Source organism: Thalia democratica, chromosome 2 (genome assembly GCF_965202585.1).
Source record: "Thalia democratica chromosome 2, ktThaDemo2.hap1.1, whole genome shotgun sequence".
Taxonomy (NCBI): Eukaryota; Metazoa; Chordata; class Thaliacea; order Salpida; family Salpidae; genus Thalia; species Thalia democratica.
Genome location: NC_139166.1, coordinates 26218871 through 26243410, shown reverse-complemented (window position 1 = coordinate 26243410; position 24540 = coordinate 26218871). Strand labels below are relative to the sequence as shown.

The window sequence follows — 24540 nt, the reverse complement described above, 5'->3', positions numbered from 1 at the left end:
TTGAAAAAAAAAACTACAATCTATTTGTTTTTCAGGTCTAGCAGTTTGTATTTCAGTGTTGTTACTAAAGTCTAATTAAAGAATCAAACCTTTCCAACTATCAAAAAGAAGAAAGTTATGAAACTTCGTTGCTTTGTGCGTTCGGTTTTCATCGACAGAATTAATCAGAAATTTGAAAGCTACGAATGGTTTAAGCATTCCATCAGATTCGATCACACTGTCAACTTGGTATGCGTCTTGACCATGATATCACCTCCTGCTACTTGCAATGGAATAATCAGCAACCTGCTTACTATAGTCAATGGTAGTGGAGATCCGACGATCACCCTGGAGTTTCTGTTTGACAGATCTGAAATTACCACTTTAAGGGGGCCTTTCGACAAAAGAATAAACACAATCCGAAACACTGTAGGTTTAAAATCCTTAGACGTTGTCCCTTACTACTTAAACGGTTCAACTGACAGGGTTGTTCAGGTCTCTGGCACTAACGACGCTATAGTTAGGACGTGATGTGCGACTCGATAATCAAAAGACTTTTTGTGCACCAGGTCTTAGGACCGAATAATTTGAACTTTTTTTGTCGCTTAATTAACTAAATAGTGTACTAATTAAACAAAAGAGATTTTTAATTATTGTGAACAGTTAAAGCTTTTAAGAGTTTTGTTATTTAAGTTTTACAGATAACTTTTAAAAATTTTTTTGAAAAAAAATACATTATGATATTAACATTTTCGGCACGGAATATTAAATATTAAACTAAAGTTGTTAACAAAAATACTTTGAAAAAAAACCTGTTTAAAGGCTAATTGTAAAGATTTAAGCACAAAATTGGAAACATTTTTTATCGTTAGAAAATATATTATACCACCAATAAAAATGTGTATTATTTATTAAATATTACTTTTGAAACTGGTTTTGAAGCTATATCCTACTCTCATATAACAACTATATTCTTTTTTTCAATTCAAAAATTAGACAAAGTTAAATCGAATTATGACACTATAAGTTTACAATGAGTAGAAAAATCAAAATGATTAAAAACAAAAAATCTTTAAATTTTTTACATTATCTTCTTTTATATAAGAAGTTAATAAATTTGAAGTTTATTTAAATGGGCTTTATGTTGAAATTTTGAAACAAACTTGTTTTCTATTATAACTGACCTTATCAGTTCGTAACTCATAAACGAATTATATGTAGAAATCCATTTATACTCCTTGTGCAATTTCTGAAGAAAAGCTACAAATTTTAAAATCAATTAATTTGAATGAAGGTTAGGTTTGAGACAGTTACTAGTTTGTCTGCCTCTTCAATTAATATATTTAAACATCCAATACTTATTGTATACAGGGTTGCCACTTTACCTGGAATTTGACAATTTAGGCTAAAATAACCTGGAATTTAAGAAAATTTGAAAAAAACCTGAAAATTTGATCAAAAAACCTGGAATTTTTAATAACTTTAACATTTTCAGTTGTAAAATTTTGATTTGACACAAAAAATCTATCATATAATTAAAATTTTTTGTAATCATCAAAAATTTTTTTATTAAAAAACACATTTAAAGTAACTTAACTGTATCTTTTCAATACTTTTATTCTTTTTAACACAGTTTCTGTAATAGAAATTATTTAAAAATTAAAAATAGACCCAAAAATGTGTACTTTTAAAAACCTGGAAGAAATTTGGAAAACCTGGAAAAAAGTTTGAAAAAATAAGTGGCAACCCTGTGTATAAATACTGTAAAAGTCATGTAATAAAACTTTATTAGATAAAAGTCAATCACACAAAGTGCTATGTAATAAGAAATGTTTCATAAAAATATATGTAGTCCTGGACATGACTTAAACTATTCTGGTGTATGACTTGATAACTTAAGGTTTTTTCCTGCAAACAAGTGCCTTGACCAAACTTTTTGAGCGTTTTTTGTTGTTCAGTAAACTATATATATAGTATTCTTTGAATTTCATATTCAATACTGGCATTAATTGAGCTTTAAAAAATGCTCCCTATTTTTAAACTCAAGTTAATAACTTGGTTGATTAAAAAAAACAGTTATAATTGCTATAAAAATTAAAATAGCTTAAATATAAGTTTATAAGTAGCTGGTGTGTAGCTTGATAACATAAATGTCTTTCTCCACACTAATCTATTGTCTAGTTGTTATAAGCATTATCATTTTTTATTTCTTTCTATTCAAGAATCTACAGTAACATATAAGTTATTATTACTTACCAGATTGGCTAATTAAAATTAATCTTAATATAATATATATAACTATACAAAAATATAAATTATAGAGCATAGGAGAATTCACCTTGATTTTTACAAGTTGATTTTATTTTATAGAGTTTTTTCTGAGCTATCATACATTTTTACCACTTAAAAAAAATTCAAAGTAACTTTTGCTATAAGCTATCTAAGCTATCTGAGATATAAGCTATCTAAGTTAGTGACCTTAAAGGCATAGGGGTAAAACTCTCTTTTCACAATTTGATCTTATTTTGTATAGTTTTTACTGAGCTACAATATGCTCTTTACAGATTAAAAAAAAATCAATATAATTTTTGAGATATACCCAGTCAAAGTTGGAGGCAACAATAGGTTCCTTATGAGAGGCGCAAACTAAAGCGACAAAAATAGACTATTTCATTAAAAATCTATCTTCTCCTACGGTTTTTCAGATAACTACCTCAAAATTTCAAGAAATATTTCTTGCAATATTTAAAAATTCTGTCTGAACAAAATAAAAAAAAATTAAAAATAAAGATTTTATAACAAAAAACAAAAAGGAATATTTCATATAGACTTTATTCTATTTAATAAACTTGAAGTGACTAATGGAGAAAGTCATATTCTAATTAACAATTAAGGCCATAGGGGGGTCCACCACTTATTTTACAAAAAATAGTTTTGCTATTTATATGAAAGCTTAAGTACAAACTACAATCAAGTTTTTATAGAATTCAAAAATATCATTAAACTTTCAAGATATCTTTTTTTTTGTAAAAAGTTGCTGATACAAACGTATGAACCACAAATTTTTTGGGGTCAGATTTCTTGCAAGTTTAAAAAATCACTAAATATCTATTTCCTCCTTCATTTTTAATGTAGTCTTCTTCAAATTTTCAGTAAATGTTACTTACAAAGTTTTAATTATTTTAAAAAGTAAAACTTTTATGACTAATAAAAAGTCTTTAAAAAAAAGGTATTTTTACTTTAAATTTTTTAAAGTCTAAATTAACCTTTTCTGTTATTGTATAAAGATTAGACTGTGAAAATTAGAAGACGATTGCTTAAAAAATGTAGGAGGAAAAAGATTTTAAATAAAATGGTCTTTTTCAGCTGTTTTAGTTTTTCCTTCCCATAGGAAACCTATTATGCAGCCCAACTTTGACCAGTCATATCTGAAAAACCAATAGTTTTTTTTAAAAACGGTAAAAAGCAACTTAAAGCTTAGTAAAAACTCTAGAAAAATAAGATCAACTTGTTAATAAAATGGCTTACCCCCCTCCCCTCTGGTCTTAATATAATCCTATAAAAAGTTAGTGAAATATTAAGACAAGCATTAGCTTTAGTCAGTGGTTCTCTAACTCTTAAGTATTTGCGTAAAGTATATAAGTAAAGGGAAACTGCTGTGTAGTTTCAATTATTAAGTAAATGCATTTCATTTAAAAATATTATTTTTATTAGTAAGTTTACTAAATTAAATAAAATTAAAAAATTTACCAACAAAAAGTAATATAGATAAATTATGTAGCAAAAAATGTAAAGGCATAAAATCAAATTTTTTTTTTTGTAAAATATTAACACTTGAGTTTAATTTTCAACTTTAGATATTAAAAAAAAAATGTTTTTTGCACACTGAAGTGGTCAAATATGAAAGCATAAATACCTTCATAAGCATGTTAAAAAGTTATATTAAAATTATATTAGTTAACTTTAAACAGAATATTTTAGCTTAAACGCAACATTTAACAGATGGCTGATTCAGATCAACAAATAGATAACTATGAAATTGGTCAGCAGCAGGAGTCTGTAGGCAGAGAGCTGTGGAAGCCTGAAGTGTACGGGCTTGAACCAACATTCAAGTTGACCAACTTCACTGGTTTGAAAGGTTGAGGCTGCAAAGTCCCTCAGGATGTTCTGCTCAAACTCCTTGAGGGACTTCAGGTTGAAGATCCCAGCCTGATCAACCATTACCATGGCCCCAGAATAGGTGAGCTTTTTTATTTACTTTAAAGAATTATTATTTTTGCATAGATAAAACTAACTTTAATAACATGTTATGTATGTTTAAACCATTTTATTTATTTTTTTGCTGATTTTCAAATTTTTCATATATTATTTGTGTTATATAATAACTGAAGAATAGTCTGAATTGATCTAAATTAAATCTAATATTTAAGTTATTTTTATACAAAACTTTAAAAAATGTATGTTGTTTTAGATATTATTGTTTAACATATTATTTATTTTTGATATCCTCAAAGAAGTGTTTGCAATTTTGTAAAGTTAACATTTTATAAAGTAAAGTATTATAGCATATATTTTTAGTTCTGCTTTTAAGCTATGATTTTATAAAAATAATGTGTCAGACTATATAAAACAAAAGAATCGGTTCTCAGGGTCTTATTTTTTTGTGCACATTTAATCACTAATATAATTTTTTTAACAGTATATAGTTTAAGGCCATATGGGAAAGGGATAAATCACCCTTTTACAAATTAATCTAATTTTGTAGAGTTTTGTTTTAGTTAGAATTTGCTTTTTATAGATTTAAAAAATTCAAACTAATTTTTCGAGATATAGCCAGTTAAAATTGCATAGTACAATAGATACCTTTTAGGAGGAGATAACTAAAGTTGTGAGTAAATAGAAACTAAAATAAAAATCTATCTCTTCCTTGATTTTTGAGACAAATACCTCAAACGTTCAGGAAATTTTCCTTGCATTGTATTTAAAACTCTTTTGTAAGGAATTGTTAAGTTTTTGATAAAAAATTTATTTATTTTCATAAAATGTTAATTTTTAAATTTTGTAAAAAAATGTTACTTCACATTTGTATTTTTGTTCGTCAAGTAGAATTAGTCTAAAAAGTAAAAAATCTAGCTGTTTTATTTTTCTATGACAATTTTGGGAAATAATTACATTTTATGAAATGTTTTAACCAATTTTTCTTTTTCTTCAGTAGTTGATGTTAAAATTGAAATAGGTAGTTTTTACTGTTGTAAGACCATTTGGGGAGAGTGAGGTTTAATAAGTTTTTTAAAGTTAGTCTTACTTTTTACATCTAAAACTAGGCTACTGTTTGCATTTTACTGTTTTTTGAAATTCAAAGTAACTTTTGAGATTAAGAGATCTAAGTTAGAGAGTTCAATAGGTTCTTAATAGGAGACGCAAACTAAAATGCAAAATTAAACTATTTACTAAAAATATATTAGCTTCTTTAGTTTTGAGCATTTGTCATTCTTTGGTAATTTTAAACAAATTATAATAATTTGATTTCAAACTAAATTTTAATAATTTTTTTTAATCTGCTTACTACAAACTGTTTGTAATATTTAAAGAAAATTTTCATATGATTTTCAGTAAATTGCTTTTTAAATAAAGGAAAATATATGGTTTTAGTAAATATCTGAAATTTTGAGAAAATTAGCCATGAATTTTCTTAATACTTCGGTTTTTAATGCATTTTTTTACTAAACTTGTTTCATCTCAAAATTTAATTAATTTTTTTGTTCTAGTAAAGTACCTTATAGTATCTGAGCTTCTAAATAAGAGCCAATGTCAATTTTTCAAAAATATAGTTGGATTTCCTTATAGCCTTAAATTATATTGAATTACATACCAATATTTGATGTTTTAAATATTTGTATTAGTACAATTTAATTGTTGGTAAAAATTCTTCTAATGGCTTTTTGTTTTTATTAAGTGTTCATTTTATTTTTCTTAAAAGAGTTTGTATTAAAAATTTCTTACTAAACATTTTGTTTAACTATAAATACTCAAATAGAAAAAGTTTATGTATACTATATTCACTTGATAATTAAAAATCGCCTTAAAACAATAATACTAATTAAACTTTATTTATTTATTGATTTTATAAAACTGTTAATAAATTATAACGTATTTTTACAGGTATTGGCTTAGATTCATGTGTAATACCTCTTCGTTTTGAAGGCCTATCCCTTGTACAAACTACCGACTTTTTCTATCCACTTGTTGATGATCCGTTTATTATGGTTATTTGATTTTTTTAGATAGTTTTGTTTTTGTATGTTTTACTTGACAAGTTTTATACATACACCATTTTAATTATACTACACAAGTTTTTAGGGTCGTAATTATAATTTTTCCTTGTAAATTTTGGTTATGTTTCATAAAATCATATTTAATTAATTTGATTTATTAGTAAATAAACTTGTACTTTAAAATCTTGAGTAAATAATAAATATCGTAATAGAAAATAAAGTATCAGAAATATGTTTAAAAATAACCAAACATTACTAAAAAAAAGAATACTTGTGTTTTAAAGTTTAAAAAAATTAATTTAATTCTCAATCGACTTTCTAATAAGTATTATCAATAAATAAAATGTGAAGTCTTAAAATTTGCAAACAGGGTAAGATAGCTTGCGCAAATGTTCTTAGTGATTTGTACGCCATGGGAGTTTATGAGTGTGATAATATGCTCATGCTGCTTGGAATCAGTTCAAAATTCACAACAAAACAGAGAGACACTGTAATCCCTCAAATGATACAAGGCTTTAAGGTTGGTAGAGTATCTTGTTTAAGTTTTAAACGAATTTTTCATTAATAATATATAAAAGTTTAAAATATTAACTAAATATTACCAAAATATTTTTGTGCAATTTTTGCAAAATGCAGATGTTTGTTTTTTTCACCATTTGTTTACTTAATGGTAGGTTTGTTTGGTAGATTTAAACTAAGTACAATACACATAGTCCGGTAAGTACACTTGACAATTGTTGTTTATATTTGAAAAGAATAAAATTTTATAAGTTTAACTTTATATATTTTTTTGTAGCTTCATCTGAATTTCCTTACTCTTAAGTTTTTCAAGTGTATATAATTTGCAATATATTTTTAGAATAAAACTAGTTTGTTGAAATTTTTTTTTAAACATTAAAATTTATAAAAGAATTGTACATATACTTTTGGTTGTACAGTACTAATTCTTTCGACAACATTTCTCAACTAAGTTTAGAAATTAAAAATGTATAACAAAGTAGTTTATCTTTGATTAATAAGCATTTGCACTAAAAAATGAATAAATATTACAAATAATAATTTTTTTTTTATAAATTAGAAAGTACTAAAAATGTTTCTAAAATAAGTGTCAATTTTTATTTATCAAAACTTTTTTTTTTCATCTGTTCTAGTTAGTTTTTTTGAGAATTTTTAAAAGTTTTATTTTTTTTAATCATTTACAAATCTTGGTTTAAATATAAAATAAAACTTTAAAAATAGCTGAATACTTAACAAGAAAGTAATAATATATTTTTAGTTTTTATTTTATACTTTTACTAATCTTATCTTCATAGTTTCTTAGCTTTAAGTAATAAAAACAACTGTTTTTCTTCACTTTGAATTTTAAATTGTACCGTTTTAATTTTTATAAACAATATTTTACTTGCAAGACAATTTCTTAAACAAATAAGATACTTCATTCAAAATAAAACCATTTTTTACTATCTTTTTAATATTTTTTGATTTATTTTTAAATTAAATTTAGTATTGCTACGACGTTTTACGTTAACTTAAAAAAAGTTTTAACTGGAATATTTGTTAATGTACCAACTATTACAAGTAAATAACTCGTAGACGCTTTGAGTAAAAATTATTTAAATACACTTTGAAATAATTGTTGTGAACTTTTATTCTGCAGCAATGCGCAGCAGAAGCGGATGTGGCTGTTCAGGGCGGGCAAACAGTGTTGAATCCGTGGTGCTTGATCGGCGGGGTCGCCACCTCAGTGTGCCAACAAAACGAATTCATCATGTTAGCTTCGCTAAATAAAAATACTTTTGAGAGTTTACATCCAAATATTTTTTAAAGCGTACTTTAGTTTGAAATTATCCTGTCAACAAATAAAAAATACTAAAATTAAGTTTAATTTGTTTTTGCGTTTAATGAGTTTTGTTGTAGATGTTTTTCAAACACTTACAAAGTTAATATTTTAAATTTATTGTGAATTGTCAATCTGTTAAGTTTTATGACATCATAAAGGCCAAACGGAGCGGAAGTTGGTGACGTGTTGGTGCTGACGAAGCCGCTTGGCACGCAAGTTGCATGCAACCTCTACCAATGGATGAACGAAGCCAGCGGACCGAATGCCGAGAAGTGGTCCAGGTTAGACGGCGTGGTCACGGAGAAAGAAGCTGTCAAGGCCTACCAAGACGCCATGATTTCCATGTCCAGATTGAACAGAACTGGTTAGGAGTTTTTAACAACCTTTTTACATTGATAGTGTTTTAGGGAATATTTAAATAGGGAACGGGTCAAATATGCACGAAGACACTTTTGCACAAGGGATCACTTTTGCACGAAGGGTCATTTTTGCACGAGTGTAAAAAAATAAATAAATTATATAGAAAAAAACAAGAAAAAAATATAAGGAAATAAAGAAAAAAAAAAAAAGAAGAAATAATAAGTCACCGACTGCGTGTAAGGGTTAGGGGTATAAGTGATAGTAAAAATAAAAAACATTTTAGAAAAAAAAAACAACAATAAAAAATAAATTAACTAAAAAAAAAAAAGATACCGACCGAGGGTAAGGGTTAAGGGTAAAAGTAGAAATAAAAATTAATAAATAAAAAATAAAATAAACTAACTAAAAAACAAAAAAGAAGAAAAAAATTGCTGACCCAAAGTAAGAGTTAGGGGTAACAGTGATAGTAAAATTTTAGTTAATAAAAAAATTAAATAAGTTTATATAAATTTCCACCCGTGCAAAAGTCTTTGTGCGAAATTGACGCCTACCCGTTTTGTTTATACTTTTAATTAAATAATTTTGTTAAAATACTTTAAACATTATTTCGAGTTAATTTAAACAAAATAAGTATTTATTTGTACTTTTTTAAGTTAATGATTTTATATTGTTTATCCATTAGACTCGTTTTTGTAATAATAGTTAACGTTAGAAAAAAATGAACTATAAGTTCTGTAGCTTTTTGAAGTTAAAAAAAACTATATTGCATACAAGTCATCGAAACAAACCATGAAATACTTTTTGCCAGTGAGGATTAAAAATTTTTTTACTACAGATTGACTACAAACAAAATAGTTTATATGCATAAAACTTAAACTGTTCAAAAGAAACGTAGTAGAGCCAGTAGTCGCAGTTTAATGTAAAGCTTAAGGTGGCTAAAAAGAAAATAACTATCAAGTTTTTTTTAGCTGCACAAATTAAATAAAAAGCTTAAAATTATACGTTTTGAGTTGTTTTATAACTAAAAACAGCCGAAGTAGGTAATATTGTAAACTTTTAAAATTAATGTTTTTATTTCTAGTAATCTGATAAATATCTGATAAAAATAATTACTTTTTAAGAATAAGTTGATGCTAAATTGATTTTTATAAAAGTTAGTTTAGTTACTCTTTTTTTTGTATTGAAAAAAAATTCTTACTTTTAAGAATAAAATTATCTCATAAATATTTATTATGTAGTAAATATAAATTAACATCACTATAAACAGTTTTAAAAAACCCTTATAGATAATTAAAAAAACTAAACTTTTTTTAATACTTAATTCGAAACTCTTAAAATGATCTTTCAAATCACGCCTACACAAAACTGAACTTATATTTCAAAAAACGTTGCAATGTAAGAAAATTAAACGTTTCATTTGAAATTTTAAGTTGATTCCATCATAATTATACTTTTAATGAAGTTTAACTTTGTAAAACTAATTTGGATGAAATATTCTTTTTGAGTTTCTTGTAAAACTAATTTTTACATTGAATCCATATTGAAGATACACCGTTGTTGATATCTAATTAAGCTAACAATACCGTATTAGGGTGTTGGATATGGTTGTGCATGTGATTGCATTTTGTGGAATTTACTACATCATAACACTTTCATTTTATTAATCTAAAAGCATTGCATTAATATTAACTTGATATTTTATTTCAGCAAGCAGCATTTTTAGCCAACTTATATTTCTCTATTGAAAATCATGGCTGATAAAAATCACCAACTTAATTTAAGCTCACTAGTTTTTAAAGTGAAAGAAATATTTGTATTGCAACAGAACATTTAACAAATTAGCTTGCACTTATTAATAAGTACTCCATAGACAAAAACAATAAGTTTATTTGTACAAAACAGCACGGATCAGTTTCTACTCAAAATTATAAGTTATATTTTGATTATTTCGCCACTCAGCACAGTTATGCTTTTAAAAGTTACTTATACATTACAGCTGCGCACCTGATGCACCAGTACAACTGCCACGCGGCCACGGACGTCACTGGCTTCGGGCTGCTGGGCCACGCGGACAACCTGTGCAAGGTGCAGCACAACGAGGTGTCCTTCGTCATCCACAACCTGCCCGTCCTCAACAAGATGGTTGCCGTGGAGAAGGCGCTCGGCTCCATGTTCGGCCTCGTCAACGGAACCTCGGCTGAGACTTCGGGTCGGTTGTGGTTTCAAACTTTTTTTCGGATTTTAAGCCGAGCTTGTTTTGCTTCGTGTTAAATTTTTAAGGGAAAGTATTGAAACGCTTTGTGTTGTAAATCACAAAACTTTTAAAGAAAAAGTTTAATATCTAGACATACGTTAAATTTAACAGGAGGACTTCTTTTGTGTTTACCGAGGAGCGAAGCAGCCAAGTTTTGTTCAGAAATAAAGAAGACTGAAGGACACAATGCTTGGATCATTGGTAGTGTTGAAAAAGGTGAATGATTCTACTTGTAAGCTTTTGTAAAACATTCAAAAGTTGTACAAGCTAACATTTGAGAATAACATTTGAATAAGAAAAACAAATGTTTTTCTGTAACTTTTTCGTAAAAATTTACAAAAAACAACCTCAATCTTACAAAATTTTTAAATGTTTTTTAGGGCAGAAAAATGCGCGTATAATTGAAAAGCCGAGAATAATCGACGTTGAAACGAATTCGGACGGATTGTTCCACACTGTCACTCCTATCAGCGTTGTTACTGGATCTACATCTGTAAGTTCAATTGATTTGCTATTATTATGCTATAAATATTTGTTTTTGTTTTAAAGGTAAAATTAACTTTTTAATATTTTAAACAGCTAATTATTCCTTGAATGTTAGTGAATATTTGTCTGAATTGCAATTATCTTTTTAAAACTGTGAAACGTTTATACAGATAAAAATTAACTGAAAATAATGCAACGAGAAAGATGTTTTGTTAAAGCTTTATTTTGTATATGAAGTTAAGACTATAAACACAAGGTTTTAAAATTGGCGATATTGGGAGGCAATAATTGGACGAAAAGTGGGAGGAGGGGCGATTGTTTTTTAGTTTTTGCATAGTGGGAAATTATAAAAATGAATATGAGAAACCTTAATGCAGTGCTTCTGAACCTTTTTCTAGTGGCGGAACCCTTTTCCAAAGTTCAACTTTTCCGCGGAACCCCTATTTTAATTTTACATAAAATGTTTAATATAATATTTCCTGCAAAAAACAAAAGAATTTCAGTGAAAAACTAATTTTTCAGCAAAACTATATCATTGTTAGAAATCATACCAATTGTAATAGTATTAAGTCGAGTCAAACTCAAAGTGCGCCAGAGGCAATAGGTATTTTATGATTCTATAATAAATTAACGAAAACAAACATGATTAATCGCAACGTCATAAAAATCTTTCCTTGCATAGTAAAAACAAAAGAGAGCTACAAACAATAACGAAATGAACATGAATCTAATCGAATTCACAGATTACTGCAATAAACGGGTAAGATGGCTAACAAAAAATAAATAAAAAACATTTAGTGCGAAGCTTGAACTTGTCTCTTAGCAACAAGCATGTCAATGTGTGGCAGGATTTTGGATAGACGGAGACAGGCAGATAAGGTTGGAGTCAGCATTCAGTTCTTTTGCTTCGTTTTAATATTTGTTACATGCGAAAAGACGAACTCGCAAAGATAAGTGGTGGTGAATGGTTAATAAAATTTAATACATGCTTTGCTAATACGGGGTACTCTGAAATTTCACATATCCAAAAATCTAAAAACTCCTTCCCTTTGAAACTCAATTTTAAATTGCTATCTTAAGATAGTTGCAGCAATTCGTTTTCTGTATCTGTAGGAAGATTCACTTCTTCTGAAGCAATATCACACATAAAAGGATTCAAAATCCATAAATTTCCGATGTGAACATCTTTAGGAAAATAATGTTGAAACTTTATAGACAAAAGATCAAGATGGTTGTATATTTCGTCAGAGAAGTTGAATTCTATGCATTTTTCATGGGTCTCATCAAACCGGTGAAACATCGCAAAATTACCTTTGCTAACCATTGCTTACTGGGTGAACACCTGCTTCTTTAATTCAACGAGACGAACCAGTGTCCGCCCCTTCGACAGCCAGCGAACTTCGTTGTGATAAAGAAGTCGCAGATGGTCAGCATCTAGACTTTCACATAAGTTATTGAAACATCTGGCCTTTTTGTCACTTTTCTTTATAAAATTAACAGTTTTAATCGACGCTGAGAGAAATTCCATTTTATGTGTTCTAGTTTTTTTGAAGTTTTATAATTTATATGTTTTTTTTCTTTCAAATTTCTTTTTTAAATTTCGAAAGGCTTCGCGGAACCCCATTTCAGAAGCACTGCCTTAATGTATTAAGATCTCTTAGGCAAACAAATAATTTTTAGAATATTTTATTGAAACAACATTGCCGTAAATTATCCTTGTAGTGATAAAAAACTATAATTGAAGAAATATCTATGACTTAAGATGTATTTTTTATAGTTTCTTGACTTGTTATTTTCCTAATTTATTTAACAACTGATCTATGTGAAGAGCAAAAAGTCTGTACAGCTGGATTTATAATTTTTGATTCTTTAATTAAACTTAAATACTTTTCAAAGTCATGCAAAAGTTGTTATAGCAACCGGTTTGTTTAAACTATTTTTATGCTTCACTTGAACTATAACCAAAGTTCTTCGTTTAACTTCCTGGTAGTATTGGTGAGTGAAAGTTACATGAGAAACTTTATAAAATTTGAATTCTCAGTCAAACTGCTTTTGTACAAAGTAATGAAAGATCGACAAAATAAAGTTTTGTGCATTTAAAAAAATGTATTCGAACAAATAATAAAAAAGTATTACATAACACTTTAAATTATAAATTTTTATTTCAATTTTTATCATTTAAACTCGCGAATATTATTCGTATAGTATGAAAGTTATTAATATTGTACACGTAAATATTAATTATAAATTGCACCAGATTCAATAAGTTTATTATGCATGTTGTTTAAAAAGTATGGGTTTCAACCAATAATTTAAACCCTTTAAAACTTTATATCAGTTTTTTATGGTTTAAATAAATAACAAGACTATAGCAGCTGATAACTCAACTATTTATTTTTTTACATATTATATTAGAACCATTGTGCCAAAGGCGTACATAATTTTATAGTTTTGAGAAAGAATTTATTTTATAACTACGCATGTAAAAATAAAAAGTCACTAAGCTTACTCAAAACAATGTTCCCAACACTTCGAAAACAACATTGTTTGTTCGAAGGAGTTAATTTCTTTCCCGTGCGTGCATATCAGCGTTTGTTTTCAAATACTCGGTAGTTAAATATTCATTCTGCCGTGTGTTAAGTTACGATCATCAAACTACGTTAGCATGATCAAAGCACCATTAAGTTAAATTCAACTTCTAGTTTCGACCATCAAAAAGCGAGCATCTAGAATCATGCATCAAGAATATCAAATAGCGAACGTTAATTCCTCTAAACTAAACTGTTAGTATTTGTAGAACCCTACCATTGATAATACTTATCATAAATTTTACTTGTGTAGTGATTTAAACAGTTTCTTTCAGACTTGTTATAATTGGTATATTGATAAAAAGTACTTTAAATTAATTTTTAAGTGCGCTATAATTTATAACTTAAGAATAAGTAAGACCTATATTTGTAAGTTTAGTACTGTAAGCTACTCGTAAGCAAGAATTAGTTTAAAGTTTGGAGACCACATTTTTAAGACCTAAGTATACTTAACCCCATAAGCATAACCAGTATTTATAAATACATTTTGGTGGTGTTTAAATAAGACACCTCAACGGTTTAGTATACGTTATAGGTATACCATTAACCGTTATCATTCTTAACCAATGATGTCAACCAGACTTAACTTTAAAAATTTGGTGTATGATTTATTTGGGAAACTACTTATATTTAAATAAATATATATTTTTTAAGTTTATTTAATCTTATTAAATGTAAATGTCATAAACTACACAACTCAACTGAAAAAGAGTAATTACAGAATTATTTATTACTGTCCATTTTAACAAACTTTTGTTTCGTTTTTATTGCTCACAGGTTAGAGCACAAAATAGAACTGCTTTTTGACTTTATAATTTAAGTCGTATAATTTTTGGTTATACTTTAAGTTATTTAATGCTCAACAGTTAAGAACTCAACCGCCATCAAAGCAAGCAAAATTAACACTAGAAGGTGAGCTATCTCCCCACCATGATTTCGCTACAGTAAGTTTTTATCATTATTTTATTAAACACATAATAATGCATTGAAAAAACAAGCAGGATTATATATTTTTAATTTTTTAAACCAGCTTTGTAAATGATACTTTGATAGTATATTGAAGTAATTGAATTACTTTCATTTGCTTTTTAATGCTTTAAAGCTCATATTTCTTAGACAAATTTAAAAATAAATACTAATCGTTAATAGTTTTATAAATCAGCTGGTTTATAAATTTTAAATGATGTCCACGGCAGTTTGCTGAAATTAAATATTGGTCAAACTAGACTATGAAAAGTTTCAAAAATAAAAGGTATTGTGTTTCAGTTGGCTTTAATGGAACAAATTATAGCATAATTTATAAAGAACAAAAGTTAACAAATTTATTATATAATTTATACCTTTATTTTAATGTTTTTCAATACACAATTTTTTATGCACAGTAAAGAAAAATTGATGCTCACTTTGTAAAAAAAGACTAAAACTAACTCATTGCTTGAAGTCTATTAGTATTTAATTTGTTTCCTGTACATGAGTTACTTTCTTTCATATTTTAAATTTAGAGTTTTTTAATTTATTTGAATTTTTCATCACTAAAATCTCACAATAAAAGTATAGTTTAAGTTTCGGTTTTTACAAGGTACAAACTGAAGGTTTTTGAAATTAGCAGTAAGCTAGTTGTATAAACATCTATTGTTAACTTTGAAAGTTGTAGTTTTAGCTGAACGAATTTTTATGCTTGGTTGAAACCTGTAATAACACGTCTTAAAGATAAAATTAAACGATTTTAGTTTCATGTGAAAGTTAATCTAAGGAGATAAACTACCCTTTCAAGTGTTTAGGAGTACATTGTTAAAGTGAAAATTAAAAAAATCTTTACTTATGAGTAATTTAATTGAGTAATTTTATCAGCTTTTATGTTTAAAACTTTATTATTATTGAGTTACTCAAATGTTATCAGTAAGATTTATTTTCTTATAAGTTAAAATAAAAATACAAATTGAAATAAAAAATTTAGTTGCCATTATAATTTAAAAGAAAAGTTAGATATAGTTTTTTGTTCAATTTAACTGAAAATAAATAGCTTTTTTTAATGTTTTAGAAAACTCTTAAATCCTCAAGTAACGTTACCAACGAACTGATTTGAATTTTCAACAAAGATATATTATTGTTTAACATAGAAAGTTCGTTAATATTTAGTGAAACTAAAAAGAAGTTAGCTTGTGGCTAATACTTGATTAAAATCAGTTTTTATTTTTATAATCCATCTAAACTATCACATACATTAATGTCAGCATGTTTTAAACATAAGTTTCTACAATGCTTTGTTTTATTGGTTTAAATCACGTAACTGTAGTTAAATTTTAAAAGTATTTTATTAAAAACAAAATATTATCTTTTTTCTCCAAACCAGACTGACAATTCTTTTCAGAACGCAGCGGAAGAGAACATGGAACAATCGAACCCGTTCTAAGCTAGATAATTACAAATACAAGCTGCTACTGCTGACGAAATGCTACTCGTTTGTTTCATCTTTCACCCAAAAGACTTTTCGTAGATCGTTTAATTTTTTTTTTAATTAGCAAAATACTTCAACTTATGTTATTTACCGGAAATGCGCGTTAGCTCTGATTTCTGGCACGGTTCGGAGTGTGAGCAGCTCTGAACGGAGCCGAGATCGGGTTTTTCGCGTCGAGAAAATGGCGAAACGGATCACCAACCCAATGACGCCCCGGACCACAAAGTGCACCTTGCATGCGGACTGCGGCCGAAAACTTATTTTGGTGCGTTTCGTCTTTTCGTTTTTCCGGTGTTGTTATTTTTAGGTGAATTTTAAGAAAATAATTTGCGGAAATGTTGTGAAGCTTTGTTTTTTATACCTTTTGAAATTCGAATAAATCACGTGCTGTTTTGTATTCTGGTAAAAGTGATATTTTGCAATTTTTATATATATACAAATTTATACGAATAAGTACTTAAGTACAGTTAACTTTTAGAAACTAACTCGTAATAATTACTTTTCCAATGTAAACCTTATAGGTCATGAAAACCTATAAATCAGGGTTGCCATAAAGTCAAAAAAAAACAGAAAGAGGAAGAAAAAAGACATAATTCAGGAAAAATTTGGGAGGGGGGGTTTCGAAAGAAAGTCAGGAATTTTAATATAAACATGCACTTAATAAGAAAGTTAATCATCACTAAAAACTAATTTTTGCTATTGTTATTTTCTAAATGATTTTTTTTTCAGAATCTAGTTGAATTTATGGAATAAATTTAAATTTTTCAAGTATTTGGTTATGTATTATTGAATCGGTTTCGATTTAGAAAAGTCAGCAATTTTTTTTTAGTTTGATATGTCGCAACCCTGATCAGTTATTTTGATCTAAAAAGTAATGCACTTCGGGCTTACTTAAATTAAGTAAGTACTTAAATTAACATAACCGAAGCTTCATTAGTTCAGCGAGCTTTATAATCAAAATAATTAATGTATATAAGGTCTAGTTTTAGATGTTTCGATAGTTTAACATTTATTAAATAACTGTGTACGTTTATATATTCTGTTTTTTAATCCACGACTGTAGTTTAGAGTTTTCGTCAATTAAGTGTTTATTTTTGTACAATTTTATTAGTTCTACCTAGATCACCTTCGATTGCACTTATGAAAAAAATTTGTGTTGTTTGAAGATAAAATTAAGTTGGTTTAATAATTCCATAGAAAATAATTAATACAATACAGTTTTGGCCAATTTCATTGCATGTTCAAATTATTCAAAGCTGTCCAGTTTCTTAAATTAAAAAGGCGAACTACTTTCAAACCATTCATTCTAAATTTTCGTTTAAAAAATTGTTATTTAAATGAAGCATACAAGTTACTACTGCTCCCCTCAGAAGCTAAGTTAAAAAAAATAAGCAGTTAAAAATGTCATTTCTGTGAGTCAGGGTTTCCAAAATTTAAGTTTTTGAAAATTATAATCAAATTTAAGTTCGGAAATTTACTTTAATTTATCGGACTGCTTCAGTGTAAAGCTCTTAACTATCTTTAATTTTTACTTATACAACGGTACATGGTGTCGATGTCTGCCTGGTGAGTTCTAATAAGGACTAAACTAGGTCGTAAATTGTCACATGGACTGCTGTTGATGGTCATGCTGTATAGTTATTATTGAATGGTGGCGTAACCAGGGTTGCCACTCGGTCAGGAAAAGTCAGGAAATCAGGAAAAGTCAGGAAAAATTTAAAAAAATGACAAAAAGTCAGGAAAAAATGGGGGGTTTTGTAAAATAGTCAGGAAAAGTCAGGAAATTTGATAAAATTAAAAAAAAAAGTCAGATTTTATCAGTTTAAATTTACAAAATTCCTTGTTTTCTAAAGCCTTCAAATGGTATAAATTAATTAAAGGTCCTTTAAAGTCAGAAAAAAATTCCAAAATTTTCCTAGAAATTTACAAAAATATTAAATTTTATTTCCAATACCTTCATCTGGTATAAATTAGTAAAATATCCTTAATAAAACTGCAAAAATTTTCTATTAACATATTGAACAAGTACTCTACTTGAACAAGCAGATTTTGTAAGCTTTTTAGCATTGATGATCTGTAGCAAGGACACTTACATAGTGAAACTGTGATATATAAACAAAAGTTTATCTAGCATAATTTTAGAATCAAAGTGTTTTTAGTTTAAGTAAATATTTGAGTTCTTTTTAATTAAGTAGTTACATTAGTATTTTATGTAACAAATTAATATGTATAATGAACCGGAATGCAGACCAGATGAAAGAAACCATATCTACATTAGATGAAGAGGTTAAGTGCTAATAAAAAATCGAAGAAAATAAATTTTAGTACATACATTTAAAAAAAAACAGTATTTGATTAAGATCTTAATTTTTTTAATGTTTTAACTGTAAAAGTTCGTTATTGTTTTAAGGTTTGAGTTGTGAAAGTTCCTTATTGATTTATGGTTTTAATCGTTAAAGTTCCTTATATGTCGTTTGTTTATCTAGATACATTTATGCTAGGAAAAGCTAAAAAGTTGTGTCTTTTTTCAGACAAGCTGTGTTTATAAGGTAATAATACAAGTATTTTGCTGATATAGCTGTAATAACAAACATCAATCATACACAGATGATTTAAGTGATGTACTGAAAGTTTGATGATAGAATTCAGCAAAAAACTGTTGTTTTTAACCTCTATTGAAATTAGATTAAAAGCTTTATATAGTTTCAAGTGTTAGGTTATGTATTTTAGGATAAGTTTATTTTAAAAATTTGATTTAGAAAAGTCAGGAAAATTTTTGTAAAAAGTCAGGAAATTTTTCTCAGCTTGAACAGTGGCAACCATGCGTAACTCTTTAGCCTTTTTTTTTGATAACTTTTACAACTATTAATACGTAATGACTTAATTTTTTTGTTCAAAATGTTGAGCAGGGCGGCACGCTAGTCAAAAGCAGCCCTCAAGGCTATAATTTGCGTACTGCGAGGTATTTTTCAGATCCAGACATATCGTTTTAAAAATAGAATCAAAAAGAAAACTAGTGGTAAAAGGTTATTGATAGGCTCTTAATTTATAATTACTAGTGCTCTATTATTGCTTTATTTATAACGTTTTAGTTATAAAATAGTATTTTATTTTTGATTAATACAAATATATTGAAATAAATGCGACCCGCAGAGGTTTTTTTATAATGTACTGCCCAGTGCCCGCAAACAACTTTTTATAGGAAAATTGGATACTTAAATAAATACTGGATTAACACCAAACTAAAAATTATTTTTGTACTAATATTTAACTAAAAAAAAAGAATGCCTAATGAGACCTGACAAGTAAATTAATAAGTCTAACAACAATGATAATTTTATTTACAAAAATTTTTTTTTTAGAAATTAACTTACTTTACTCAGGACAGAATAAAAAATGTTATTCGCTACTGAATATTAGAAAAAACTAAAGATTATATACTTAAAATTAATTTAAATTTAACATAAAAAAAGGTTTTACCATGTAAAAACCTTAAAAGTAAAACAAGCAAACTAAATAATATTAAATTGTACGAAGGCTTTACAGTTAAAACTAAAAGTAGCATAAAACTAAATAAAACAAGTTTATATTGCATTATACAGCAACTAAAATAATATTTTATTTAGCTTTAACGTTTCTTGAAAAGTACGGGGTTAAACACCAAACTAAGAATGATTTTTCTACTAATATTTAACTAAACAAAAAAAAAAGAATGGTTAATGAGGCTAGGCAAGTAAATGAAAAAGTCTACAAAAAAAGAAAATCTCATGTAAAAACTACAACTTCTTAAAGAAAACTTACTTTGCTTGGTACTTAAAAAAAAATTCCAACTGAATATCTAACTAAAAAAATAGATAAAAAGTTCTAACTTCACAAACACAACTATTTAGACGCTTACTTTTCACAACTAAAGTTCATTATTCTGTTCTATTGGTTTATAAATTTTTCCATCACTTCCTCCCTGAAACTAGTACAGTTTTTAATTAAGTCCCTACCAATATAAATAACAATTTAACTTTGACTGACCCATGGTGTTTCTAAAAAATGTTTTTATTTTTGAATTTAAAAATGTTCTTTTAGTTTCACTACTACTACTGGGTATTATTATCAAAATTCAAATAATATTTGCAGCGTTGCTAAATGTTTTAGTAAGGTTATGTTCTTTAAGACATAACAGTATTTTCTTTAAACCGTTTTGATGCATTTCTTTAAGTGTATAAAATGTTTTTAGTTTTATTTTAACTGTTTACATTCAACTACAGGATAACACTTCTATAAGTTCTAAAGGAAAACAGGATATTAATTTTGCGGTAATTCTTAAAGAAATTTTGCTTTTTTGAGTTAATTTGCGGCAGTCACTTAATAGTTTGCCGCAGTGTAGTGATCAAAATGGTCAAATTTGATTTTTATAGGAGATTTTGTTTTAGATACTTAATTTTTTCTTACAAAATTTAAGGCAGTACACCACCCGATGTGACGCCCCTGCCAGTAACCAAGATTTTTTAAATTTTAAGAAAACATGCCTAGTGGTCTGGTCACCTATTTAAAACAGCAAAATGTTTTAGGACATAAACTCGATTAAATCACTAGTAAACTAGAAGTCTCTTTTGTTAACACCATGGTTTCCCAAAGTGGGCCAAGTGGCCCCCTTTTGAGACATGACAGAAATTTAGGATGACATAAGCATTTAAGGAGCCACAGGGGGCCATGAGGTTATAATTAGAAACATACCTTAGATACTTTGAAGTTGATGACGGAGAGCAAAAAAATGTCTTAAGTGTTTTTAATGGTAGTTTTGAAACTTGTACTAGATATTCTGGAGTTGATGATGAAGAGCAAAAAAAAAGGTCTTTGTTTTTAATGGTAGTTTTCTCAGAAACCTTGTTGGACGGGGCCATAGCTTTTAGATTTCTTTAAAGGGGGCCTTTTGAAAAAAAGTTTGGCAAACCCTGGTTTACACACTTATGTGCAACCACTAAATTTAAGATAACCAAGAATGATCAAGTTGCTAAGCACGTAAAAAAATTGTTTTGCTGAAGGGATATAAACTTTATAAACCATATAACGAAGAATTTCTTTATGCGCTACTTTGAGAAAACATGTTCAGTGGCCTGATCACCTATATAAAACAGCAAAATGTTTAAGTACATAAACTTGTTTAAATTACTTTAAAATCATCTGTAAATTGTCTTCAAAGCTAAGAGTACATTAAACTTTAGTTTATAGCAGCTGAAAAATTTTTATTCAACCAAAAAAATTACTTAGTGTACATAAACAATAAAAACTTCAAGTAAACAGATTTGAGTAACGCTGTTAAATAAAAAAATTAAGAAAAAATATTCATTAAAATTTTGAAAAATAAAATAACTAAGTTCTTCAAATATTACTAAATCAGTTGTTAATATAATGAGTGTAAAAAAGTCAAATATGTTCAGCGATATAATGTTGTAATATTTTGGACCGTTTTAGTTTTTTTTCTTTTATGGCTTAAATTTGTTTCAACAGATCAACGGATTTCAATTTTATAATAAAACAATTTAAAACTAGTGGTCTTCCAGATCCACTTCCCAAATCTGGCTGGATCCTAATTTTCAAAAATGGATTTGGATCCGGTAGATCACAAATTTTGGCATATGTTTTTTCAAATAGATCAGGGTACAAATTTTTAAATTAAGAAACAATCATTGTTTATTGAAAAAATGTCTTTGTTTAAAAAAGCAACAACTTAAAGTTTATTACAAAATGTTTCCTGAAAAACACAAGTAAACAATATCACAGTATTAGTATTTTTAAAATCCTTATCGATGTATATTTTTTTATATTTTGTGCTTTGTAGTTCTATTAAATTTATAAAAATGTTTAATCCTATTCATTTTGGACATCTACGCGTAAGCGTACTTTATCAGGTATACTCCACTAACAAAATATATCAAAATTAATTCAAGATATTTGAAAAATTAATAAGAGTTTGTGAAAATTTTACAAATATAATGCAATTCTTTGAAAAGTTTGTAGTAAAATTCATTAAATATTTGTGTTCGATTATTACGTACTTTTTCTTGAACGCGTCTGAAACTTTACTATTAAAAAATAAAAATTCTAAAAATCTATTAGATTTGATCGGAAAATTCGAAAACCAAAGATGGTAAGAAAAAAGAATCTTAAAGCCAGTGGTTTGGTAAGTTACGACTTTTATTTTAATTTTTTAAAAGTTTCTGCTTCATTTTTTCAGTCTAAAAACAACTAGCTGGTTTTATAGCAAGAGTTTATCTTTAACTTTTAGTATGATTTGAACCTCATTACAACAAAAGATTAAAATTAACTCACATAACTTTAATGAAACTTATCTAAAATTTATACTTGTTGATACATTTAACAAAGCAGAATCGTAAACATAAGGACACTTAATAAAAAATCTTCTACAGTGTTTTGCAATTTTTTTTATATTTAATAAAAATGCAGTATAAACTAAGCTTATACTACAGTGATAAAAATTTTTAAATTCAAAATTTTCAAAAATATTTATCTTAAGAAAAAAGCGAGCCAAAAAAGTAAGAACTCCAGCAAAAAGGATGAAATAAAAATAGAAATAAAAAAACTTGTAAGTTAATATTTTTAAATGTGCTTTCTATAGGTACATAAGTTAACTTTACTTTTTTTAAAGGATGAATATAACCTAATAGAACAAACTAACATAGAAAACGGACCTAAAAGTTATGAGTAAGTAAACAAACCATAAATAATTAAGATAAACGTCTACAAAAATAATTTACTAACTGTTATAGTATTCTACTTATTGTACGATGACAAACATATTATTATTTTGTCAGTTTTAAATTTAAACTGAAGTTGTCTAACTATTCATTTCATAAAATGTATAATGAAAGACTACTTAATTATCTATAAAGTTTTCTACTTTTTCAAACATTTTAAATTAGTATATGCTAAAAAATGCTATCGAAAACTTTTACAAAAGTTTAACGCTTATATGAAGTTTTGCAAAGTAAAAAATAGTAACTATAGCCAGCTGTGCAAAAGTAACACCTAGCCTTAGATGCTGAAATTATAATAATTTAGTATGCAGCAAATTTTTATGCATTTATTACTTATTTTTATAGTTTATTGAACGCGATTAAAAAAGTCAAGACTCAAATGTTTTGGTCAAAGGACCTGGTGTATAGAAAGACCTTTCGGTCATCGAGCTAACTTAGCTGTTTTCTGACTTATTTAAAACTAAATTATTCTAAAATAAAGAGTGTTGTGTTGTTAACTTTTTAACCTTTTATTTAAATGCTTTATAAGAATTTAAGAAAAGTCTGACAACTATAAAATTGCTAATAAAAATTTGTAGAGAAAACTATTTTATTTAAAGAAGTTGGTCTAATACCACTTTGTAGTTTATTTATTCCTTGTAACCAATACAGAGGATTTAGACAAAATTTATTACATCAATTTTTTCTATGATACTTTCAAACGTTTTACTTACAAAATAGACGAATTAAATTTATAAAGAGCGTTCATTTTAAACTCCAAGAATATTTTTTAGGTTAAAATCTGCTGCAATGAAAAGTCAGTACGATGAAAAATTTGAAAATATTTTGAAGTTAGTTTATACTGTTCTATGTCAATGTAAATCAATAATTTTTGATGTAATCCTTGTTAATATAAAAAACAAAATTGATTTAGAGGACAGTAAAAAGTTTACTACAGGTTTTTTTTTTAATATACATTAAGATTAAATTTGTATTTTTAAGAATTATAAAGGAAGCGGACACTTCTATAAACTTTTTAAAAGAGAAAGTTATAAAACTGGATGAAAAAAGTAAAGTATTAAATATAAAGGTTAATTTAAACTTTATTATCACATGATCGCTAATGATATATAATTTTACAACTTTTAAATAAAATTAAATTACTATTTAACTTGTGTAAATTAAAAGTATAATTAGTCAAAACAATACTATAAAAAAATATATAACTATGTGTAATGAACATATGTTAATATAAATGTTTGAAATGTCACCTTTAGAAAAACTCTAATAAAAAAGTTATAGGACTAAATATTTTTTTACATCTTGAAAATTGTAACACTCTTTTTGTAAAACTTTTGGAACATTTTTGTTTGAAAACCGTAAAGCTTGTTAGTATTACACCAATAAAACTTTAACAGATCGAAGAAAACGATATTAAAAACTCAGCTGAGCTCCAACTTATGCAAAAGTAAGTTTAAATATCACTTTAAATCTATCTAGTACCTATAACACCAAAAATATACTACTAAAATATACTTACAAAAAAAA

The 24540-nt window shown here is 26.9% G+C and overlaps 1 protein-coding gene across 1 annotated transcript; it reads left to right on the top strand.

Annotated features, from left to right (window-relative positions):
* The first annotated feature begins 1176 nt into the window (after positions 1 to 1176).
* LOC145849576 (selenide, water dikinase 1-like) lies at positions 1177 to 16637 on the top strand. Its single transcript, XM_082954536.1, has 11 exons — positions 1177 to 1273; positions 3982 to 4219; positions 6142 to 6245; positions 6625 to 6774; positions 7912 to 8024; positions 8253 to 8458; positions 10451 to 10663; positions 10820 to 10924; positions 11089 to 11201; positions 14649 to 14726; positions 16154 to 16637. Exons 1-11 carry the CDS (start codon positions 1268 to 1270, stop codon positions 16193 to 16195), a joined length of 1368 nt encoding a protein of 455 aa, XP_082810662.1. The 5' UTR covers positions 1177 to 1267; the 3' UTR covers positions 16196 to 16637.
* The last annotated feature ends 7903 nt before the right edge of the window (positions 16638 to 24540 follow it).